We start from the raw sequence: 25363 nt of genomic DNA, 5'->3' as shown, positions 1-25363 counted from the left end.
GTAAATGTAATGAAACATGTCAGACTTCACCTGTACTCCAAAAAATCCCCAGCAGGATTTTCAGTAGAAACTGATGAAATCTTTATGTAAACACATAGGACCTAAATTAGCCAATAAAATTTTTTAAGAAGTAGAACTCAAAGTCTCACACTACTGTATTTCATGACTTACTGTAATGCAACAGTAATTACAAAAGTGCAGTATGGGCAAAAAAGAAAAATCACTGGATCAAAGGAAGAGGATACAGTGTAGACACAGACCCACATATATATATGGTCACTTGGCTGAACAGAGCCCCTGCTGCAACTCGGTGGACAGAAAATGGTCTTTTCAACAAACGGTGCTAGGGCAAGTGCACATCCATATGGAAATACGAACCTTGACACTTAACTCGTACCATCTACAAAAGTAATTCCGGGTGAGTCAACCTCAAATAATCAAGCAACTACTAACAACACAGGAGAGTATCTTCATCATCTTGGAGGAGGGAAAGATCTTTCAAACATGACACTCAAAGAACTATCGTTAAAGAGGACACTGATCCTGAGCTTTATTAAATTTCAGAACTCAGTTCACCAAAAGACACTAAAAACAGTCAAGCCACGGAATCCAAGAACATCAGCAATACATGCATCTGGCAAATGAACTGTATTGATAATATAGAAATAACTCCAACTAATCAATAAGATAAAAGCAAATAATCCAATTAAAACAGAGAAGTGAACGAGGACTTTACATAAAACACAAGTAATGGTGCTCAATGCTGGAACTTATCACAGAAAATCAAATTGTAAATCTCAATGAGAGACCAGTATACAAGGCTAAAATCAAAAACGCCAACAGGAGCAAGTGTTGGTGAGACTTTGGTACAGGTGCGTGTATAAACTGGTTCAACAACTTTAAAAAACACTTGTACTGTATTAGCTCTGAACATACGTTTATTCTATGAACCGAGCAATTCCATTTGTAGGTATAACCAAGAGAAATAAAGATATGCCAAGAAACACAGAGGAATGTTCACAGCAGCTTTATTCATAAAAGTCCCCAAACTAGAAAAAACACAAATGAAAAGCTTACGAACAAGACAGCATATCACCGTATATTCATATAGCGGAACGCTGCTTAGTAATAAAAAGTATTAAAATACACAGCAACATTGATGAGCTAAAAAATGTTACGTACAGTGAAAGAAGCCAGACCAACCCTTCCCCTCAAAACAACTACATGTTGCATGATTCCATGTATATAATGTTCAAAAATGAATTTTATTTTCTGATAAGGGAGATTCAGAATAGTGGAAGGAAGTGCAGAAGGAGGCAGTGATTACTCAAAATTGGAAGGAACGAAAGAAACTTCAGGGGTGTTGGAAATATTTGCTATCTTAATCTGGGTGGTAAATTATATGTATATGCATATGTAAAAATCTACTCAGTTCACAATTAGAGTTCACTTTACTAGTATTAAAACTGTACCTCAGTTAAATAAAAAAAATTTTTTAATTTAACAAAATTTTATAGTTAGTAATTTCAGAAAGTAGGACCATGTCTATTTTGTTATCCCTTTGTATCTTTCTGTATTTTAAAAATTTCTCAAAATACCACTAGTAAAAATCAAAGAACTCAGTCAACTTTGGACAAAGTATGTCCAAAGGCAATGAACGAAATAGGGAAAAATAGTTGTCAAATATGTCAGGAAAAAAGGATAAATTCTTTAATAATTAAAAAGCCTTTAAAATTAGCAAAAAGGAAGGAAACTGATTCAAGAAAAAAGAAATATAAATGATTTAAAAAATACATGAAACCGTGCACAATCCCAGCTCTCATGCACCTCTTTCTACAAGAGGGATCCCCATGCTGCCCTCCTGTCAGAAAAGCTCTCGAGTCATACGGACTCTTACCCCGCCCCTTCCATGTCTCTCCCGTTCTGCCAGTACTTCCAGATTAAAAATAAAACTGCTTTTATTACAGGAATTTCTTCCCCATGCTGTATGTTAGAACTCATGATGAAACCAAACCCTTAAGGATGGCATCCACGGACTTCTAGGGTTAGGGGCTTTTGTCCAACCCCAAATTCATACTGTGAGGTCCTGACCCCCTCAGCACCTCATACTGTAAGTGTATTTGGAGACAGTGTTTTTACAGAGGTGACTAAGTTACAGCAAGGTCATCAGGGTAGGCCCTAACCCAGTTTGACCAGAGAGTGCCTGTAAGAGGAGGAAGTCTGGACACAGACATGCACAGAGGGAAGATCACGTGAAGACACAGGGAGAAGACAGTCATCTACAAGCCAAGGAGAGAGGCTGGGGGCTGATCCTTTCCTCACAGCTCTCAGGGGGAACCAAACTCGTCCAGACTCTGATCTCAGACTTTCAGCCTCCAGACCATGAGAAAACACATTTCTTGTTTAAGCCATCCGGTCTGTGGCACTTTATTATGGCAGCCACAGCAAACTGATACACCGAGTCTGGTCCCAACATCTTCTCCACCTCTACCTCTTATTGTTCCCTAAGAGGAAGTCCAAAGCGTTACAGGCAAAATTCTTACTGGACCTTGTAAGACTTGTTTAGTCCACGTCATGTCACTCTCTCAAAACGCAGTGACCTCCTCGTACTCTGCAACAACTAAAATCCCACCCATTCTTCAGGCCTGACGCAATCCTTGCCAGCTCTCTGCCTTTGATCAAGGGAACCTACACCACCAATCTGTCCTTTCTTTGAAAGGACAAATCCTGATACTGATTCTATTCGAACGATCAATCAGCTAATTCCTCTACTCCTGACTTAATTGTTTCCCATGTATGCAGAGGAAATTGTCAGATTATTCCTAGGATCTCCTGTGAATTATCTCCTCCCAGGGGACTGTATTTGTCCACAAAAGTTTAGTCCTTCTTACAAGCACATGGAGACCAGAGGAGATACCGTCTTAAAGATGAAGAGACTAAAATGAGCACATATTAGAGGAAGCACAATACAGAGGGAAGGTCAGGAAAACTTCCTCTGGGCGAGTCCTTCACTCAGGAGATCAGGCCTACTTGTCGCAAGGAGGACAAGTGTGCACAGGTTTGCAAAGGAGGAGGTACGGACGGCACCAGCTCTACCTTGTGAGAAATGAAGCGGCGGTCTGAGAAGACTGTGAATCCAAAGTCTTATGGTGGTCCTGTTCTGTACATAGAGGGGACAGTTTTTTATTAGGAGGAGAGTTTAATGAGCAGTGTCATCTGGGAAACTTGAGGGCCTACGAAGATGAACCCACGGTAGTTCAAGATCTCGAAGCTAACGGGCTAACCAGACAAACACATATCAGGTAATTTCCACCGAAGGATGAAGTGCAGACAGGGAGAGACAGGGTGCTGTGCAAATTCAGAAAAGGAGTGGAAATTAGCCCAGAGGGAGGCAAGGGGAAAGAAAAGAGCGCTGTTTCCTCGATGAAGCAGCCATAGCTGGCTCCTGACAGGTCCAAAGAGTCAGACCGCACATGCATGAGAACGACTACTATCAGGAAAACAGGAAGTAGCATGTGTTGCCGAGGATCTGGAGAAACTTGAACCCTTGTGCACTGCCAGTGAAAATGTAGAAAGATGTAGCCACTGTTGAAAACAGTAGTGCAGTCTCTTGAAAAATTAAACAGAATTGTCACATGATCCAACAATGTATCCACAAGAATTAAAGGCAGAGTCTTGAAGAGGTACTTGTGCACCTATGTTCATAGCAGCATTATTCACAATAGCCAAAAGGTAGAAGCAACCTGTGTCCATCACAGAATGAGAGGATAAACAAAATGCGGTCTGTACATACAATGCAGTATTATTCAGCCTTCAAAAGGGAGGAAATTCTGACACGATACAACATGGATGAACTCTGAGGACATCATGTAAGTGAAATAAGACCATCACAAAAAGACAAACACTATGATTCCACCTATATGAAGAGTGAAATTCACAGAAACAGAATGGTGGCTGCCACAGGCTGAAGGGAGGGAGGAGTGGGGGATTTGCTGTTTTATGGACACATAATGTAGAGTTCCGCAAGATGAAGAGAGTCCTGGAGACTGGGCACCCAACAATATGAATGTACTTAACACTACCGAACTGCACATTTAAAAATTGGCTAAGATGGTAAATTTTATGTTACCTTTATTTTACAACTAAAAAGAAAAAGAAAAGAAAAAGAAAGTAAAGAGCCAAACGACTTAGTTGCAGGGGGCTGCCTTAACAAAATACTGCAGAGCGGGGGCCCTAAACAACACTTACTTCCTCACAGTTTTAGAGGCTGGAAGTCCGAGATCAGGGCCTCAGTGTGGTGATGTCCTTGCTTACAGATGCCACCTTCTCACTGCGTCCTGATATGGCCTTTCCTGGGCCCTGTGCATGAAGTCTCTCTCTTCCTCTTCTCCTACAACCACCAATCCTATCAGATTAGCACCCCACCCACATGACCTCACTTAACCTTCATTGCCTCCTAAAAGCCCTGTCTCCAAATACCATCACATCCAGGGCGAGGGCTTCAACATATGAATTTTGAGGGGGACACAAATCAGTCCCTGACACCAAGTGCATGAAATGAAGACTTGGGTCTAAAGGTCAGTCTAGAGACAACAATGAGAAATGTGATATGAGGCAGAGTCAGGGACAGTAGGGTCTGTTTAAGAAACTAAACAAAGTTTTCCTTAGAATAAAGTTTTCTACTAAATTTTAATGTCATATTTCGCACTAGATTGTAAACACCATTAAGAAAGAAAAGTATTTGTATTGTTTAAGCTGTAACTACAGTCCATGTCACCTCCTGGCCACTCAATAAAAAACTCTCAAAAAAGTCATAGCAGCAGTAAAGTAGAAAGATGAAATGGAAGCTGTAATGCCTTCAAAGCCTGAATGTTATCCTGAGAAACGGGGAATTTTATTGTAAGCAATGAGAGGCCACTGAAGTGACTTACAGATGGATGAAGACAGCAGTTCATTAGCATTTAGATGAACCACCCCTGTGGAAGACGTGCTCGAGCAGGTGAAGAGGAGGTGGGACAGATCAGTAAAGAAGCTATGCCACCAGTTCAGGCGAGAGAGCAGTAGGAGGAATGAAGTGGGAACGCATGTAGAACACATTAAGTTGAACCATATAAAAGTGCTGTTATCTTTGACCCACATGGACAGGAGAAGCAGCCGGACATGATTACAGACCACACGGGGCAGGAGCTGAGTGAGACTGAGAGCGAGAGGAGCCAAGGATGCATCCCATTTTTGTGGCCTGGGTGCTTGGCTGAATGGGGTTGTATCCTCCATAGGGAAAGCTGAGGAGAACTAGTTGGGGGAGGGCTGTAAATACAAATTTTTTCTTTGAATCAGTTGAGCTGGAGACACCTTTTAGATACCTACAGAGAAATGTTGAGTCAACTACGTCCAGTGTGGTAGCCATCTGTGACTGTTTAAAATTTCAATAAAAATTCAGTTCCCCAGCCACACTGGCCACGTTTCAAGTGCTCAACAGGCACATGTGGCTAGCTGTCACCATTCTGAACACTGCAGATACAGACCATGTCTAACATCACAAAAAGTGCCACTGGTTGGGGCGGGCTGCAGACCCTCATTTGGGAGAACTAGGAAATACGTCATTGCTAAAACCAGGAGGGGAATGAAATGAGTCAAGAAGACTAGTTAGAAGAATAGTGGGAAGGAACGGAAACTCACGGATGAGACATGTGAAAGGGCAGGAGAAGGAAGATGACTCTATGAAAGAACTGAGAGGCAGGCCAGTGGCTGAGGAAAATGTCACACACACTAACGCAGGAGGCCTTCCAGAGGCACAGAGAGGGGGAGTAAGGCACTGCAGACAGGTCTAGTGAGGTAAGGACTAGGCGAGACCCACTGGATTTGACTGTAATTAGGTCACTGGTGAGCGCAGGTCACAGGCACATGAAGAGACACCAAGGCCTCACGCAGTGGACTGAAGTGTGGATGGAAAGCGTGGTACTATTTGCTAAAGAACAGACTTTAAACTGCTGAACAACTTGTTTATGACAAGCATTTGAGAGAAATACTTCTGGAGAGCTATTTTAAGGACGTGAGCGTTCAGGCCATTCCTGCCAGCCCCTAGCTAGTCTAAGCATCATCCCTGGATCCAGCAGGATGATCGGAAAACTGTCCACCTCCGCTTGTTTTAGTTACCTGAACCCCCGTGTTGACAAAAGCCCTTCTGCGGCAGCCTGCCCTTCACTTCCAGGGGAATTCTTTTCAGGGCTATTGTTGCAAAGATTTGCACTGTCACCTACATGAGACCAACAAAGACATTTCTCCTGACCTTGATGACTTTAGATTCCACGAGGGGTGTCTGGTTTAAGCTGCTCATGAATGCAAATCTGTGAACAAATACTGTCTGTCTGTCTCTCTGCCATGACTACCAGAAAGGTCAGAAGAAATGTGCAGTTGTGCTTCGGAAAAGCTGTGACACAAAAGGACCTGTATCTGGTCACCTGCCAGCTCTGCTGTGCCGTCCGCCCGCTTTTCTATTGTCTTCCTTGAATAATCCCGATCCATTTCTACACCTACTTTGCCATGTTAATTAACCACCTATAAAATCCTTTATAAGATGGGTGTTAATGAGTAACTCACCTGAGATATGTTCATTTTCTGCTGCTCTTGGGAGAATGTACAGAATTGTGAAGGATAAGCTGGGGGTAAAGAAAGAGGAATGGAGTTAAGAGAGGTCTGGTGAGCTTCTGTATTCACTTGCCTAGAAATCTCATCAGACTAGTTGGGGAAAAGGTATTTCTATGGAAAACTGTTCTGTTAATCTTTGAAAAGGGGCAGGAAGCACCATACAGAGAAAAGCACTCTGTGAAGATGTACATTTCTGATATAATCATGCGGCCATAACCTTGCTGTTTTTCACTGGGTGACTGTAAATTATTTTCCTACCGATTAACAAAATCTATGTCCTCTCCAATTAACAAAAATTAAAACAGAGGATTAATATCAATGTCCTATTAATATTATGTATACCTTGAGTTAGAAAATCAATAGAAAACTCTGAACAAAAAGATGTTTAGTGGCAAAATATTTTAAAATCTTTTTGTTCTAATTTGTTGTAATTTCTCAAAGACTTTTGATAAGACACTTTTAGTGACTTACCTGCGACAGAATGAACAGCACTGTGCTTTGCTCCTAGCTCTGTCCTGGGTGACCAGGGGACATACATCTCAAGCTAAATATTTTTTTTTAAGGTTTTAATTTAAGAAATCTCTTCCTATATTATCGTTTTGTGACTCTCTATGCTCAGGATAAAGGAAGCCTCAGCATATCTCTAGATGCCACGTGGGATGGACATGGTGTGAGAGTGGCTCAGAATCTGGAAAGGACGAAGAATGAACCAAGTGGGGGGTTATTTAAGGACTGAGGATAGAATTTCCTTGCCTCTGGCTGTGGCTTTACCCGTGCAGTCTGTCAGTCACCCACCCCGTCTGACCCCACTCACCACATTCCGCAAGCTGATCCACAGTTTCCATGGTCACACAGTCCGTGATGGCTTCTGGATGTGGTGACATCACCCAAGTCTAGCTCTCTCCAGGCAAGGTGATTAAGAACCGCTTCTGGCGGAGCAAATCACAACCTGCTCCTTCCTGGATTCTTCTGCATCTGCTCTGAAGCTCTGATGAGGGCAGTCCCTGTAGATGGACTGTTCTTCCAGAGGGACTCCTGTCCCTAGGGCTCTCTCCTTCCTGCCACAGAAGAGCTGCTTTGTTCCAGAGGTGCTGAGACTTAGGCCTAGGAAACAAATTTATTTTAGTTGAATCTTTCATACAGAGCAGTGTTTCTCAACTTCAACACTGATGACATTTTAGGTTGGATAACTCTTTGTTAATAGGGGTCGGTGAGCAGGGAGAGAGACTGTCCTGTGCTTTTGTAGGAAGTCAAGTGGCATTTCTGGCTTCTACCCACCAGGTACTTCTCCTCCCAGTTGTGACAACCCAAAATGTCTCCAGATATTTCCAAAGCTTTTCAAAGGAGCAAAATCACCCTGGTTGGGAACCACCTGTGTAGGCCTTAAACCTGATTCTTTTTTTAAAAAAATATTTATTTATTATTTAATTATTTTATTTTGGTGGGGGGTAGGTAATTAGATTTATTTTTAGAGGAGGTACTGGGGACTGAACCCAGGACCTTGTGCATGCTAAGCATGTGCTCTATCACTTGAGCTACACCCTCCCTGAAACCTGATTCTCCTGGAATTCATTAGAACTCTTCTATCCATTATTGCAGTTACTAACCACATCATCACTACTGAGCACCTGAGATGTGGCTACTGCCACATGCTGAAGTAACATCTTTGATACATCGGGATAAATGCAGTATGTTCTTAAAACTAATTTCACATGTTTCTTAGTTTTTATTGTGGCTATTAGAACATTTTAAATTATACAAGTGGCTCAACTTATCTTCCTACTGGACAGCGCCACTCTAGAACATCAACTGTGCTTTCTGAAGACAGAGACAGACTGGACAGTGCCAAAGTTGCCAGGTGCCTTAGTCTTAACCCAGAAGCCCCAGAATAAACACGTCACAGAGTGAGATTCAGTTCACAATGCCTTTACAATTTATAGTCCTGGGGATTGGGGGCAAGGCACTCTGCAAGTACTGTCGTGGCTGCAACGCTGGGTTTTGGGTAGGCAGGATATTACGAACAGCCTGAATCGGGGAGTAAAGCGTATCTGTATTTACACTGTAGCTTCCTCACGTTTGTGACCCTGGGTCTGTAATTCCACTCCTCTGGGCCTATTTTCTTCTTATACTTTAAGGATAGAATTATACCTATAAGTAAGGTGGTTGTGAGGATTAAATACTAAATGAAAAGAACAAAGGGTCTTCTAAATACAATAGGAGCCAACATTACCTGTTGGCTTATTAACTACTAATTAGTGCAGATTACCTAGCACTTGACTAAATGCTTGACCAGTGATGACAAGAAGCAATTTTTACTAATAACCTTATTTTTTGATGAAAAACCTGACAACGCCCAAGTGACAGACGCGGAATTTACTCGTTCCTTCTGGCTCCTAAGCCCGGGAGCTCACCGCAGACCCAAGGCCGGCGCACGCTTTGTGGCAGGTTCACGCTCAATATTATAAATGCACAATATTATAAACGCATAATCCCCGCCCGCCGCGGACAAGGGATTTTCCCAGGCCCGGCTGCAGTCGGGTCCCCGCCCCCGCACCGAACGTTTCTGACCACGACTCAGCCCAGCCGGTGCCCGGAGCCCGCCGCCATTCGCCTTTCCCTCCAGGCCTGGCTCGGGGACAGGCGGTGGGAGTCCCGCCTTGGGACAGGAAGGGTTCCCGGGGCTTGGCATTCCCCAACCATTTCACGCCGGAGCCCCAGACCTAAACCGTCCTCACCTGAGGAGCGAAGCCTCCGGACCCGCAAGCCGGGGGACGCCGGAAGCAGGAAAGTAGGACTGACTGCGCAGGCGTAGGGAAAAGCCCCGGATATCCGTTCCCAGAATGCTGCGCGATAACCAGCAGCATTCAAGACTACATTTCCCATAAACCCCGTAGCCGCTCGCAAATTGGGTGTGTGGATAGGGGAACTGTTAAGGAGCAGTTCAGATGCTGTTAACAGTCGGTGCTGATAAATGGAGCCCAGATTCTACCAAAGCCCCAAAGGTTATGGGTTAAACTCTGACATTACATTATATCCTGTGTGTGGTCCTCGATCAGTGATTCTCCGGAAGAAACAAACCATTTGGGAACAATTTGGGAAATTTGTATTTGGATCGGATATTAGAAATGTTAAGAGAAGTTATCGTTACTTTTGTTATTTGGTGTACCTTGGGATTAGGTGGGTAAGTTTACGTTTTAAAGAAATGCATATTAAAGTACTTAGCATTATATTATCTATTTATAGTAAAAATAGCTAGAAAAGGCAAATAGCAAAATGTTAAGAATTTTTATCTCTAGAAACAAGCAGTGGAACACTATTCTGAGGCGTTTAGGGCAAGAGGCAACGGAGAAACAGGACAGGATTGGCTAGGAGGTCAGACTTTCATATAAGGCAGGTCCTATTTTCTAGGTTAAAGTAAGCTAGCTAAAGCTGATTTGGAGGACTGTGATTGTTGTATGTTCAGTTTCCTTGCCAGTAATACGTGCCCCGTTAAGTGCAAGCTGACTTAGGTTTAAATTTGCAATGTGGGCCCCATTTTGTGTGTCCTGATAGACAATTAACTTTATCATAATATAAACAGCTTTTATAAATAAAACAATGTAAAATGAAACAAAAACTAGAAAACGGAGACTATAATTAACATAAAAGAATAATATCTAATCTTCAGAGTTTATATCTGGGGGAAAAAAAGAAAAAGCAATACCTGCAAGTACATCTAACTCAAATAAGGAAATTATTATTATGCGTATTATATGTCTCCTAGGGATGAACTTGCTTAAAATTTGTGTGCACACTTCTGAAATTAGAACCAAATTAGAAATCTCTGTTTATACTTATATATAAACACACACTCGTTTCTTGGTTGATATTTTGTAGCACTGATTATTTTATATGGCAGTTATAATAAGAGATTAAGTTTTGATTAGCAAGAAAAGGATTAATGTTACCAGTAAGTTAGTGCAATTTCGTGAAACAAGGTATAAGATTTTAATCTGTTGACACTTAAGAAACTTTAATAAATACCACTTTCCTAGATGAAAATTATGAAGTTCCAATCAGAATTTAAAAAAAGTTTTTTATGTGTGTTTTTCTCTTTGGCATGAGTGTATTTTGTTTGTTAAACCTAAAGGAACAATTCCAACTTTCATCCCAATACAAATGTTTACTAATGATTAGAAAAAGAATTGAAAATGCATAGCAATGTGTCCAAATTAACACGTATGCTACTACCAAAATACTTAACTGATCCTTGTGCAATAAAAGTTCAAGTCCTGGAAGAAAAAGTGAGAACCTAGTGTGTATCAGAGCTGATGTTCAATGCAATGGAAAAAGACCTTTCAATAACCTAGAACAATGGGGTAGGTGTCAGAACGAAGTAAGGCCATATTCATGGCATTCATATTACAATAAATAATTTTCATAGGGATTCAAGCTATAAGCAATTAAAAGACAATTTCAAAGTTTTAAAATTTAAGTTCCTTAAGTTCTGAAGGAATATAAATGTTTTTAAAATATAAGGCCCTTTATTTCCTTTCCTTGGAAACCCTTGCCCTTCACTTCTGTCCCGCGCCTGGGACGCCGCCTCAAGCTTGGGAACACAGCCAGGGCGTGCTGAGGGCCACCGCGTACCTGTGCTGCACCCCACCTGTTCCGAGTCTGGTGCTACCAGCGTAGGTGCTGGCACCACTAGTTACTAACGGAAATTTGCAGAGATACTTTGAGGCTGTAAAACATCAGGTTTCTTTTTAAAGTACCACCCACCAATTTAGCATTCATCAGTGGATCTTGCCGGTGTGCTAACGGTGACTTTGAATTTACCTCTTCGCTTGAGAAAGTACAAAGCCGCCTCTGACATCAGGGAACTGGCTTGACACTTAGAGCCTGAATGTGGTTGTTAAAGCTGTCCTGGTGCCCATAACTAAACAGTGCTCTTTTCCTATTGGACACAAACGATCCCACTGAACACCAAGTGGACAAGGTCGTTTTGTGACTATGATGATGTAAGTCAAACAAGATCACTTTATAGTTTTGCATGAGTCCAGACAAAAATAAGGTTGTTCTGTTACTCTCAAAATTCCAAATAGCCTCTCTCAGCTGATATGAATGACTGCTGCCTTTTTTTTTTCCTTCTTCTTTTTCTCAACAACACCCAGTCCAGACCAAATTCAGCTGCCTTGGAAGTTCTGCAAAATGAACTAACCAAAGCTCAAGTCTAATAATTCCTTTGTAACACCTTCTTACTAAAACAGTTTATGGTTTCTATATAGCACGCACTCTACCTTATTGCAATGACTATTAAAACCCAAATTGTTCAACTACAGGTGTGTTGCTGGTGGTACTGGACTGAATTACAGTGACATCTCCCATGGTTATTAATTGGAATTCTGTAAGGAAGATTTGTACCATCTCTTAGTTTATTTATTCAATCATTTGTTTTTATCTGTATAGACAGATGGAGATTTATTTCATTTGTTAGGCTATAATCCATTACCAAATTTATTATTTTGCTAAATATGTTCTAGCTTTTTTCCATTGGAAGATACTTTAGGCTTCTCTGTCTCCTTTTTTCCCTTCTTTTAATAGGCTTTATTTTTTTAAGAGCAGTTTTATGTTCACAGCAAAATGAGCAGAAACTACAGAGAGTTCCTACGTACTTCCTGCCCGGCCACACATACAGCCTTCTGGACTATGAACATTCTGCAACAGAGCCGTACATTTGAAACACTCTGTGAACCTGTATTGATATCTCATTATTGCCCCAAATCCATAGTTTATATTAGAGTTCACTCTTGGTGTTACACAGTCTATGGGTTTTAATGATGTATCCACCATTATACTATCATACAGAATAGTTTCATTGCCTAAAAAAATCCCGTGTCCACTGCCTGTTCATCTGTACCTCCCTTCTAATCCCTGGTAACCACTGATTTTTTTTTTTTACTGTCCCCATAGTTTTGCCTTTCTTAGAATGTCATTATAGTTTAAATCATACAGTATGTAGCATTTTCAGATTGATATTTTTGACTTGGTAATATGCATTTAAGGTTTTCCATGTGTCTGTATGGTTTGATAGCACATTCCTTTTTAGTACTGAATAATGTTCTATTCTCTGAATGTCCCCCAGTTTATTTACCCAATCTCCTACTGAAGGTCATCTTGGTTATTTCCAAGTTCTGGAAATCATAAATAAAGATGCTATAAATATCCATGTGCCAGTTTTTGTGTGGACATTAAGTTTTCAACCCTTTTGGATAAATACCAAGGAGTATGATTACTGGGTTATATGGGTATGTAAGTTAATGGATATTTTCAAGATATTACACAAAAAAGGAATATACATTCTTTTCAAGTGCACCTGGAACAGTCTCTAGGATAGACCACGCACTTGGACACAAATAAGCCTCAACAAATTTAAGATGATGAAAATTATTTCAAACATCTTTTCTGACCAAAATGGCATGGAACTAGGAATCAACCACAGAAAGAAAAGTGAGGAAAAAATGACTGTATGGGGACTAAACAACATTCTACTAAAAAAAAAAACCACCAATGGGTCCATGATGAAATCAAAGAGGAAATTAAAAAATACCTTGAGACAAATGAAAATGAAAACACAACCACACAAAATCTATGGGATGCAGCAAAATCAGTCCTAAGGGGGAAGTTTGTAGAAATATAGGCCTTCCTCAAAACACAAGAAAAATCTCAAATAAATAATCTAAACTAACAAGTAAAAATATTAGAAAGGGAAGAACAAACAAAATCTAAAGTTAGCAGAGGAAAAGAATAAAGCATAGGGAGCAAATAAACAAAATATAGATTAAAAAACAATAGGAAAAATCAATAAACTCAAGAACTGGTTCTTTGAAAGTAAAAATCAACAAAACTCTGGCCATCAAGAAAAGAGAGGACACAAAATAAGAAATGAAAGAGAAGAAATTACAACCAATACCATAAAAATACAAAAAAAAAACCAAACAAACCCCAAAACAAACCATAGAATACTATGAACAATTAGATGGCAAAATCGGATAATCTAGAGAAAAGGACAAATTTCTAGAAACATACAGCCCACGAATACTGAATCAAGAAGAAATAGTTTGAGTATATTGATCACTAGAAGTGAAATAGAATCAGTAATAATAATAATAATAATAATAATAATAATAATAATAATAATAATAATAATAATAATAATAAAAAAACCCTGCAACCAAAAGTCCAGGACCAGATGGCTTCACTGAGGAATTCTGCCAAAAATACAAAGAACTTACACTGATCCTTCTCAAACTCTTCCAAAACAGTGACAAGGAGGGAACATTCCCAAACTCATTCTATGAAGTGACCATCACTCTGATACCAAAACCAAAGACACTACCAAAAAGAAAATTATAGGCCAATATCTTTGATGAATATAGTTGCAAAAATTCTCAATACGATATTAGCAACCTGAATCCAACAACACATAAAAAAGATCATAGATGATGATTAAGTTGGATTCATCCCAGGGTCACAAGGATGGCTCAACATGTGTAAATCAATCAATGTGATACACCACATCCGCAAGAGAAAGGACAAAAACCACATGATCATCTCAGTAGATGCAGAGAAAGCATTTGGTAAAATTCAACGTTCATTCATGATAAAAACTTTCAAAGTGGGGATAGAGGGAACATATCTCAACATAATAAAAATTATTTATGGTAAACCCACAGCCAACATAATACTCAGTGGTGGAAAGCTGAAAGCCTTTCCACTAAAATCTGGAACAAGACAAAGATGCCCACTCTCACCACCTCTATTTAACATAGTATTGGAAGTCCTAGCCACAGCAATCAGACAAGAAAGAAATAAAAGGGATCCAAATTGGAAGAGAAGAGGTAAAATTGTCATTATATGCAGATGACAAGATACTAAACACAGAAAACCTTAAAGACTCCACACAAAACCCACTAGAGCTGAGAAGCAAATTCAACAAGGTAGCAGGATACAAGATTAACATACAGAAATCTGTTGTATTTCACTACACTAACAATGAAGTAGCAGAAAAAGAAAGTTAAAAAAAAGTCCCTTTTAAAATTGCATAAAAATACTCAGGAATAAACCTGACCAAGGAGGTGAAAGACTTACATACTAAGAAAAATAAAACAAGATGATTTAAAGAAATGGAAAGATGTCCCATGCTCTTGGATTGGAAGAATTAATATTGTTAAAATGGCCACACTGCCCAAAGCAATCTACAAATTTAATGTGATCCCCATTAAATTACCCAGGACATTTTCCACAGAACTACAAAATATAATCCTAAAATTTATATGGAATCACAAAAGACCCAGAATTGCCAACGCAATACTGATGGAAAAGAATGAAGCTGGAGAAAACCCTCCGAGGCTTCAAACAATACTATGCAGCTACAATAATCAAAACAGTGTCGTACTGGCCCCAAAACAGACATATGGATCAATGGAACAGATTAGAAAGCTGAAAAATAAACTCACACCTCCAGTCAATTAACCTTCAACAATGGAGATAAGAACATACAATGGAGAAAAGACAGTCTCATTGACAAGTGGTGTTGGGAAAGCTGGACAGCTGCATGTAAATCAATGAAGTTAGAACAGTCCCTCACACCATACACAAAAATAAACTCAAAATAGCTTAAAGACTTAAACATAAGACCGAACATCATAAATCTCCTAGAAGAGAACATAAGCAAAACTTTCTCTGATATAAATTGTAGCAATGTTTTCCTAGGTCAGTCTCCCAAGGCAACAGAAATAAAAGCAAAAATAAACAAATGGCACCTAATTAAACTTAAAAGATTTGCACAGCAAAGAAAACCATAAACAAAATGAAAAGACAACCTACAGAATGGGAGAAAATATTTGCAAACTATGCAACTGATAAAGGCTTAATTTCCAGAGTATATAAACAGCTCATACAACTTAATAACAAAAAAACAACCAACTCAATCCAAAAATGGGCAGAAGACCTAAACAAGCAATTCTTCAATAAAGACATACAAATGGTCAATAGACAGATGAAAAAATGCTAACCATCGCTACTTATCAGAGAAATGCAAATCAAAACTACAATGAGGTATCACCTCACACCAGTCAGAATGGCCATCATTAAAAAGTGCACAAATGAAAAATGTTGGAGAGGGTGTAGAGAAAAGGAAACCCTCCTACACTGTTGGTGGGAATTTAATTTGCTCCAGCCACAATGGAAAAAAATATGGAGATTCCTTAAAAAACTAAAAATAGACTTACCATATGATTCAGTCTTCCCAATCCTGGGCGTATATATTGAGAAAACTCTAATTTGAAAACATACATGTATCCCAATGTTCATAGCAGGACTATTTACAACAGCCAAGACATGGAAACAACCTAAATGTCCATCGACTGATTATATATATACATATTATATATATATTATATATTATATATATATACACACACAATGGAATACTACTCCACCATATAAAGAATGAAATAATGGCATTTTCAGCAACATGGATGAACCCAGACATTATCATACTAAGTGAAGTAAGTCAGAGAAAGACAAATATCATATGATGTCATTTATACGTGGAATCTAAAAAAATAAAATAAAAAGGACACAAATGAACTTATTTACAAAACAGAAAGAGACTCACAGACATAGAAAACAAACTTATGGTTACCAGAAGGGAAAGGGCGGGAGGGATAAATTAGGAGTTTGGGATTAGCAGATGTTTATAAAATAGATATAAAACAACATCCTACAGCATAGCACAGGGAACTATATTTAATATTTTGTAATAATAATGTAAAAGAATATGAAAAAGTATATATAAATGTATAACGGAATCAGTATGCTGAATACCAGAAACTAACACAGCAGTGTGAGTCAACTATACTTCAATTAAAAAAATAGATTCTAAGAACATCTGAAAATGTCAGTGACAGCAATTATGAGGGGCCTATATTGACTTTGTGTTGATTGAGGAATTTGATGACAGATCCAACGATTGGTCAGATGCCTCCAGTAGCAGTATTTTGTGACTACTTATGTCAAGAATTTTCCTTCCATTTTAACACTAGGGTAAAACCACAGATAGAAATAAAACAATAACTTTCAATTTGACAGAGATATACATTGAGTAATCAGCACAACTGAATTAGTAGGATAGTCTTACAGGCCTGGTTAGCTGCCTATTCCTGTGTTAGCTTCTTCTCATCCCAGCCTGGTGATGCCTGGTGACGCTTGTCTTAGTTGAAGCCAGGTGTTAGAAACGGGGGTTGAAGTCCATTGAGGTGGAGGGCCTTTCTAAAACGAGGGATATGAATTTATGTCTTTCAGTTTGGCTGCACATGGGTTAGTTAATAATACCTGATAAGTTTCTTTTCATTACAGCTGCAAAGAATCTTTTGCTTAATGTCCTTGCCAACAAACAAAGTCTCTAATTTTCAATTCATAATCCTTAAGGCTTAAATCTCCTGGGAGCTGGCTGTAAAAGGAGTTAATTACCGTTTCCCCCCACAGTACATCAGTAATATCTTGACAATAATGTAATACATTTCCCTTGAACACTGTGTGTGTGAAAGTTTCCAAAAATATTCTTTTTTCCCCCCAAAAAATTTCTCAGGTGGGAAAATGACTTAGAGAATATACATGTTGGAGTAACAGCCATTGTAATCCAAGAGACACTTTAGTTTTTTTTTAATCATCTAAATTGTGTTTGTGTGGTGGGATCAAAAATCCCCCTTTTTAGTTGCTGTATTTGTTTCTCTTTTTTGCCGTGATTTCTTGAGCCTGAGGAAGGGAATGTTTTTATTTTTAAATTGAGGTATAGTCAGTTACAATGTGTCAATTTCTGGTGTACAGCACAATGTCCCAGTCATGCATATACATACATATATATATTTGTTTTCATATTCTTTTTCATTATAGGTTACTACATGATATTGAATATAGTTCCCTGTGCCATACAGAAGAAATTTATTTATCTATTCTGGAAATCTTTTCATGGGTTAGCAGGGTTAATGCGGTGGAGTGGACATTCCTCAGGCTGGGCAGGATGAATAATTACACCTGCCTTTTTGGCTGCAGCATCAGCAAACTGATTTTCTGCAGCTTCCATAGTGTCAGATTCAGAATGCCCTGGGTGTTTTAATAATTTGCTAACTATTTACGTAGTTGCATAACAATAACTCTGCAACCAGTTTTCCATTTTTTTTTAATAGGCTGTCCTGAAGAAGTTAAAAACCTCATATTTTCATAGCATTCCAAAGCTGTGTGCCACTCCAAAGTGTAGCGACTCAGTCTATTTGTTACCTGGTCTTTAGCTGGTTGACAAGCTCAGGTTAAGGTAATCTACTTGGCTTGTTGTGCTGGCTTTGTTTCTGGTAAGTAAGAGCTTTCAATTATGTCCACTGTGGCCATTATTGCATATCCAGTTCAGTAACGGCCCTGCTCATCCATGGTAGGACCCATCTATAAATTAAATTGCATCAGCATTATCAATAGAAGCTTCTTACAAATCATTCCTGGGAACAAGAAGAGAATCAGTTAACAAAATGCAGTCATGGCTGTTTTCATCCTGTGGTACCGGAAGCAAAATTGCAGGGTTAAAGTATTGCATCTAACTGAAGTAGCATTTGGTGCAGGAAACAATACTTCATAAGAAGTTACAGAATATTGCTGAGTGTCGGACATGAAAAGTTAAAGGAGACACTATTATTATTTTTTTAGTAGCCTGACATGAGAGTCATTGCTGAAATCGTCCTTGTACAAGGTGGAAGTCCTTTTCCTACCAAGTCTAATTTAGTTTTGGAGCATAAAAACAAGTTATTTACAAGCATTTTTGGTAAAAGCATCAGAGTAAGACAATAAATAGCTCTAGATGACAGAAGACTTAAAGGTGTGGTGAAAGCTCTGATTACAATGAAATTATTAAGGTGTATTGCAAGTGCTCAAGGCCTGGCAGGTTCACTCGGGATTCAGGCAGACGGACGAACACTCTCAGAGGCATCTGAGTATCTCTGACATGCCTTTATTGTGGAGAAGCGCATAGGAACTAATGGTAGCGGCGGCAGGAAGTCCCATCCACCTTATGTATCTACGCAAATAAAGCCAGCATCTAGCCAACTGTGATAGGAGCTAACCAGTGCGGTTGAGTGATGCAAGACACGCCATGGGTACCGCGCATGTGGGGTGGTACAGCTGAGTCACTGGTCACCGGATGTCTGGCGAGGGGGACTGAGTGACTCTATTTTCCCTACACAAGGCAATTTGGCAATTTCTGTGACATACAATGTTTTAAGATAGTAACTAGAATTATGACTGACAATATGCCAGAACTTTTTAAATTTTAGGAACTTCATACAGTTACTAGAACATTTATATTAATAATATTTACTCACACAATATAACCTAAGAAGGTTTATCGTTACTGATTTGCCAGTGTTTCCCGTGTAGTTTAACAGACCAGACAAGCCTAATTAGTTAAATCTCTCCCTTTGAGATGTTCAGGGGCTCTCTGGAGCACCCCAAAGTAAGCTAGAGGTTAAAGAACTTCATTTGGAATTTGATTTGAGAAAGTTTGTTAAAGATATCAAAAGGTTTTAAATGTTTGGCTAAGTAGTATCATAAATCACTGTGAAACAATATTCAAGTATCCGAAGTGACAATAAAAGATTTCAAAGTGCAGAAAATTACTGGTAAAGAAACTTTACAATCTGTTATCAAAAGCAGATCAATATTTCAAGAAAACTTTGTTCTGTTAACAGAGAAATAAATCCTGCAAATCTCGGTTTTACATCATTTTTCCTTCAATATTAAAATTCATTCATTTAATTAAATTTAGTCTAATCCTAGTCTTGGCCATGCATAAAACTCTTTTCTCACGGTTCCCTATTAAAAATTAATCTCTAAATAGATGCCATTTCATAGTATAAACTTTCAATAAAGCACAAATCATATTAATTAATAGTCTCAAACATATTTAGTCTCTGCAATAAGAAGTCAAAGGTAGGTAAACACAGACTTCTTTAGCAATTGATGTTTCAGAATTTATCTTAGTAAATATGATCTAGACAGTCAATGAATTTAACTTAATTTAGCAGAACTCCAAAGTTTCAAGTCACCCAAAATTTGGAGAATCTGTTTTTAGTTTCTCCGTAAATGAAGCATAAATTATATTTTATTTTTAAGGAGTTCACAGAAAACTTTTATCCCATTTATTTCTATTTCATTGCGTATGAAAATATCATCGTACCAAGTTAATTTTCTTTTTGACAAATTTTGCAACAGAAATAACACAAGCATATTGATTTTTTAGTAAACCTAGGTACACTAAGTTATACTTAATGATGACTCTAAAGACATGTCTATATTAATCAAAACAATTTAAACTTTATCTTCATTAAAGAGTAATCCTAGATCACGCGATCCTTTAACAATTTGGGCTAGTTTAAATTACATTTAGAGATATTTGATTTGTAATATTAAAGAGCTCAATTAAATAGAGCTCTTTTACAAATTAAGTTTGATATTATCTGGTGGTAGAGACATACATTTATCATGCGCACAAAGACATTCATACATTCAGATAGACACAGATCTCTCATAGTTCTCCTTTTTGAGTTTAAAAACACCTTTCCTTCGCCTTTTTTCCTTTCAGTTTTAGGTTTCACTAATTGAACCAACGCTGGAGTCACAGGCAATGTGGGCCGTGTTTACATTTCAGGGACATAATAAGAGTTATAACTTCAAGCTTTCTCCTTTGGAATATTTTTGTTCTCTCAGGGTCAGAATTTTGAAAAGATGTTTTATCAAGCCAGCTTTCTCTACGGTTTTGAAATGTCAACAGAGCTTCATCCTGGCCATTTAAGAGCTAAGATGAGTACTTGCAAGCATTGACATGGTTCCAGTTGTGCATGAAGCGAGCTGGAGTTCCAATGAGCAGCTGTCCATTAGGAAGCTATTTGCCCTTTGAGGCATGGTTTCCTGTTATTAATCTGATAGCCTAACTCAGATATGATCTGAGCAATTTCCTATGGGCCGTGTGATGAACTGAATGTGTGCTGATTTGAGTCTAGTTCGCCAAGGAGTTACCCTTGGGTTGATTTGACTCTTACAGGTCTCAATTTCTCCCTCTGACAGTCTAAACCTGCCTTGGATGCTCAGAGCACTAGGTAATCAGCCTTACTGTGTCCCTTGGTGAGCAGAATTTACTCAATGCAATGTTGTAGTGGGGTCCCCTGTGGGACCACTGCACATCCCGAGGACTGATGTTCAGTTACTTCTGCTAGGTTCTCAGTTGCCTGAGAATGTCTGTGGCAGGAAGGAGCAAATGTCCCTTTTCTCCAGAGCTGAGCAGGCTCAGTTTCTTATTTCACTAGCAAATGGTGTATTCATTCCGTATATCAACTTATTTTCCAATTGGAGCCAAAATTTTAGAAAAGGCCTGACAACCCAGTTTACTCCAAAGTTCCCCCTGTGTCCCCGGCTAGGAAATGTACTGATGCTCCCTTAGGACTCCATGTCCCACCAAAAACAGCTCAATTATAATTGAGATCACACATTTTAACAAGTCATATTTCCACTTAGCTGAAAGTATTAAAAAATTTCTCTTGACATTTCTTCATTGACTCAGGTGTTATTTAGAAGTACATTGCTTAATCTCCAAGTATTTTGGAATTTTCCACCTGTCTTTCTGTGTTGCTTTCTAGTTTAATTCCACTGTGGTCTCAGAGAACACACTGTATAATTTCTATACTTTTGAATTTACTGAGGCTTGTTTCATGACACAGAATGAGATCTGTCTTGTTGAATGTTCCATGTGAGTTTGAAAGAACGTGTATTCTACTTTTGCTAGATGAAAGAGAGTCTGCAGATGTTAATTATATCCAATCCATTCACGGGACTTTGAGTTTAACTGTCTTTACTGATTTTCTGCCTGGATATGTTTATTTCGGATAGAGGGCTGTTGAAACCTCCAACTGTGATAGTGGATTTATCTATTTCCCCCGGCGGTTCTATCAATTGTTGACTCATGAATTTTAATGCTCCATTGTTAGGCACACACACATTAAGGATTGTTATGATTTCTTGGAGAATACACATTTATAATTATGTAAATCTCCTTTTTAATCCCTGATGACTTTTCTTCATCTGAAATCTGCTCTATCTGAAGTAATACAACTATTATAGCATTCTCTTGACTAATGTTAGCATGGTGTATCTTTCTCCATCCTTTTACTTTTAATCTACATGTATTTTTATATTTCAAGTGTTGTAAGGGGGGAGGGTATAGCTCAGTGGTAGAGTGTATGCCCAGCATGCACAAGGTTTTGGATTCAATCTGAAGTACCTCCACTGAAGATAAATAAATTTTAAAAAACATTACAAAAACCAAATATAATTACACCCCCCCCAAAAAAAGTGTTGTAGACAACATATATTTGGGTCTTACTTTTTGATGTACTCTGGCAATCTCTGTTTTTTAAATGTTACATAGGCCACTGACATTTAAATTGATTATTGATATCATTGAATTAATATGTATTGCATTTGTCAGTTTTCTGTTTGTTACCCTTGCTTTGTTCCTATTTTTATCTTCCATTCTTTTCTGCCTTTTGTAGTGTTAATTGCGTGTTTTATATGATTTTGTCTTCTCTCCTTGTTAGCATATCAATTACACTTCCTTTATAACTTTTTAAAATGGTTGCCCTAGAGTTTGCAACTAATTGACACAACTAATTTTACTACTAACCCAAGTCCACTTTCAAGTAACACCGTCATTTCAGGGGTAGCTCAAGTACCTTATACTAACAAAATATTCTCAAGTTCTCCCTTGTAACATGGCTGTCATTCATCTTACTTATATATAAGCTATAATCATTGAATTGCTGCATTATGAATAAACTACTATCTGTTAGCTCAAATAAGAATAAGAAAAATGAAGATTTTTATCTTAATATTACTTATTCCTTTTCTGACACCTTTCCTTTCTTTATATAGAAATGAGTTTCTGACATATATAATTTTCCTTCTCTTTGAGGAATTTTAGTATTTCTTACAAGACAGGTTTATGGGCAACATAAACCATATACCATATTTTCTTTATCCATTCCTCAACTTTTGTTTGTTTGAAAAAGTCTTTATTTTTCCATCACTTTGAAGGATAACTTTGCAGGATACAGAATTCTAGGTTTGTGGAGTTTTTTTTTTTTTTTAATCTCAACACTTTAAATATTTCATTTTACTGTTTACTTCATTGCATGGTTTCTGAGCAATTTTTATTTTTGCTCCTTTATGGGTTGCTCCTTTTTCCTTTGGCTTCTTTCAAGAATTTTTATTTATCGTCTGTTTTCTGCAGTTTTAACATGACATGCCTACCAGTAGGTTTTTTTTTGAATTTACCTTGCTTTATATTCTCTGAGATTCCTGTATCTGTGGTTTGGTGCCTGACATTAATTTGAAGAAATATGCAGTCATGATTACTTCAAATATGTTGGCTCTTTTTCATCTTCCTGCTGCTTCTGGTATCCTCATTGACAATATGTTACCTCATGTAATAAAAATTGAAGTATAGTCAGTTATAATGTGGCAAGTTCTGGTGTACAGCATAATGTTTCAGTCACACATATACATACATATATTTGTTTTCATATTTTTTCACTATAAGTTACTACAAGATATTGAATATGGTTTCCTGTACTATACAGAAGAAATCTGCTTATTATCTATTTTATATATAGTAGTTAATATTTGCAAATCTCAAACTCCCAATTTATCCTTCCCCCCTGCACGCCCCCACAGTAACCATAAGATTGTTTACTATGTCTGAGTCTGTTTCATAGATGAGTTCATTAGTGTCTTCTTTCTTCTTTTTTTAGATTCCACATATGAGTGATATCATATGGTATTTTTCTTTCTCTTTCTGTCTTACTTCACTTAGAATGATAATCTCCAGGTCCATTCATGTTGCTACAAATGGCATTATTTAATTCTTTTTATGGCTGAGTAATATTCCATTACTTTTATATATATAAAAAAATATATATATTTCATACTTTTTCATTATAGGTTATAAGATGTTGAATATAGTTTTCTGAGCTATATATACCGTATCTTCTTTATCCATTCATTTGTCAGTGGATATTTGGGTTGTTTTTCTGTCTTGGCTACTGTCAATAGTACTGCTATGAACATTGGAGAGCATGTGACTTTTTAAATTAGAGGTTTTTCCAGATATATGGCCAGGGGTGGGATTGCTGGATCATAGGTAAGTCTATTTTTAGTTTTTTAAGGAACCTCCAACTATCCTCCATAGTGGCTCAGGCTGGAATCTGTGAACGGATGCTGCAGGCTGTGCCCCACTGTTGACCAGCTGCTGGTTGGGCTCCTTCATCTGGCGGGGCTTTCAACTGTACCCTGCAGGTAGGTGGGGTTGGGACTGTGCTCCACAGTTGGGAAGGGTTGCTACTTGGGCTTTCTGGTCAGGAGGGGGCCACAGGCTATGGTCTGCGATTTTGTGGGGTCACTGGCTGAGCAAGGTTGCAGACATTATGGGTCACATCTGAAATCACCTCCAGTATAGCGGGGAAACAGAAATAAGAAAAACAGTGGCCATTAAAGGATGTGTGTATGTGTGTGTGTGTGTGTGTACACTACCTTGAAGTGTGGCTGCTGTCTAGAATATTTATGTAACTGGTGTGTAACTTCTACCCAGGATGGAAGAACCTACAACAGAGAACTCAAGTGACAATACTCCAGCTTAGTTCAGACTTCAAAAAGCTTCTCTCAGAGAGAAGCTCTAGGGGGAGGAAGGGGAGGGAAAGTCATGGCAGGTGCTTTCCCTGCCTTTGTGGAAAAACGATTTCCTGGTAACTGGACACTTAAAAATGTTTTGGGCTGAGGCATGTCAACCAGTTCACACGCCTGAAGCTTTCGAAGTTTCAGAAATGGTATAATCAGATAGAGAAAAGTTAAAAGCCCCCAGAGTGTGGGGAACTCCCACCTACCCATCACATCAAGGCTGAATCTCCTCTAGGCCTACATTATTATGTTGTTTTAGTATCAGCTATAATCTTGCTTCAAGCTCTTTTAAGGAACACAGATCTTTTTCCTGATTTTTAACAGTAGTGAAACTGATAACGGTTAGTTATTACTTACTGCTCATTGACTCCACGCCAGGCAGTTTTAAGTGACAGACATAGATTAACTCAGAAAATGCCTCCAAAAAGAATTGTAGGTAACTATCAACATTCTGCACCTCTCACAAATGAGGAAACTGTGGGACATAAAGGAGAACTGACTTGCCCAAGGTCACACCGCCATACGGGAGGGGGAAAGGAATAAATACCCAAGAGGTAAAGCCAATGAGCCACTTGGCAAATTCAGAATGTGGGTCTCATAATATACGGGGGATCCAAAATTTACTTTTATAATTATTAAAATCAATTGTATCGAAGTGTTATTTATATAAATATATGCATTTTTGGTACATTTTGATGAGTTTTGAAAATTTATACATTTTTGTAAACACCACAATCTACGTAGAACACTAAAACGTTAGAGTCATACAGCTCTACTTTGTTGTGCCTGGCTTCTTTTGCATAGCCTAACCTTATTATTAATGTTATTCCATGCATTAGTAGTTCCTTCCTTTTCATTACTGAGTGATATTCCATTGTCAGGCAACATTATTCTTTATACATTT

General features: G+C 38.4%; 1 protein-coding gene and 1 long non-coding RNA gene across 3 annotated transcripts in view; one reads left to right on the top strand and one right to left on the bottom strand.

Annotated features, from left to right (window-relative positions):
- Positions 1 to 12854, top strand: part of LOC116151714 (uncharacterized) — a 47524-nt gene extending 34670 nt beyond the window's left edge. Inside the window, exon 5 of the long non-coding RNA XR_010382556.1 lies at positions 12267 to 12854. This is a non-coding gene — a long non-coding RNA (uncharacterized LOC116151714). The remainder of the gene's footprint in view (positions 1 to 12266) is intronic.
- Positions 1 to 25363, bottom strand: part of ZNF510 (zinc finger protein 510) — a 39092-nt gene that overhangs the window by 11606 nt on the left and 2123 nt on the right. Inside the window, exons 2-5 of one of the 2 annotated variants that reach the window (XM_064490093.1) lie at positions 17971 to 18129; positions 16832 to 16962; positions 7463 to 7752; positions 6601 to 6659 (exon numbers count right to left, since the gene is read on the bottom strand). In XM_064490093.1, coding sequence (XP_064346163.1) covers positions 6601 to 6659; positions 7463 to 7532 — 129 coding nt within the window. In that variant the 5' untranslated portion in view covers positions 7533 to 7752; positions 16832 to 16962; positions 17971 to 18129. Of the gene's footprint in view, positions 1 to 6600; positions 6660 to 7462; positions 7753 to 9383; positions 9449 to 16831; positions 16963 to 17970; positions 18130 to 25363 lie in introns of those variants that run through there. The other variant, XM_064490094.1, reaches the window with a different exon arrangement.

The sequence above is a fragment of the Camelus dromedarius genome, chromosome 10 (genome assembly GCF_036321535.1).
Source record: "Camelus dromedarius isolate mCamDro1 chromosome 10, mCamDro1.pat, whole genome shotgun sequence".
In the NCBI taxonomy this organism is placed as follows: Eukaryota; Metazoa; Chordata; class Mammalia; order Artiodactyla; family Camelidae; genus Camelus; species Camelus dromedarius.
Note: the sequence above shows the minus strand (reverse complement) of the source record. Positions and strands in the feature narration are given on the sequence as shown.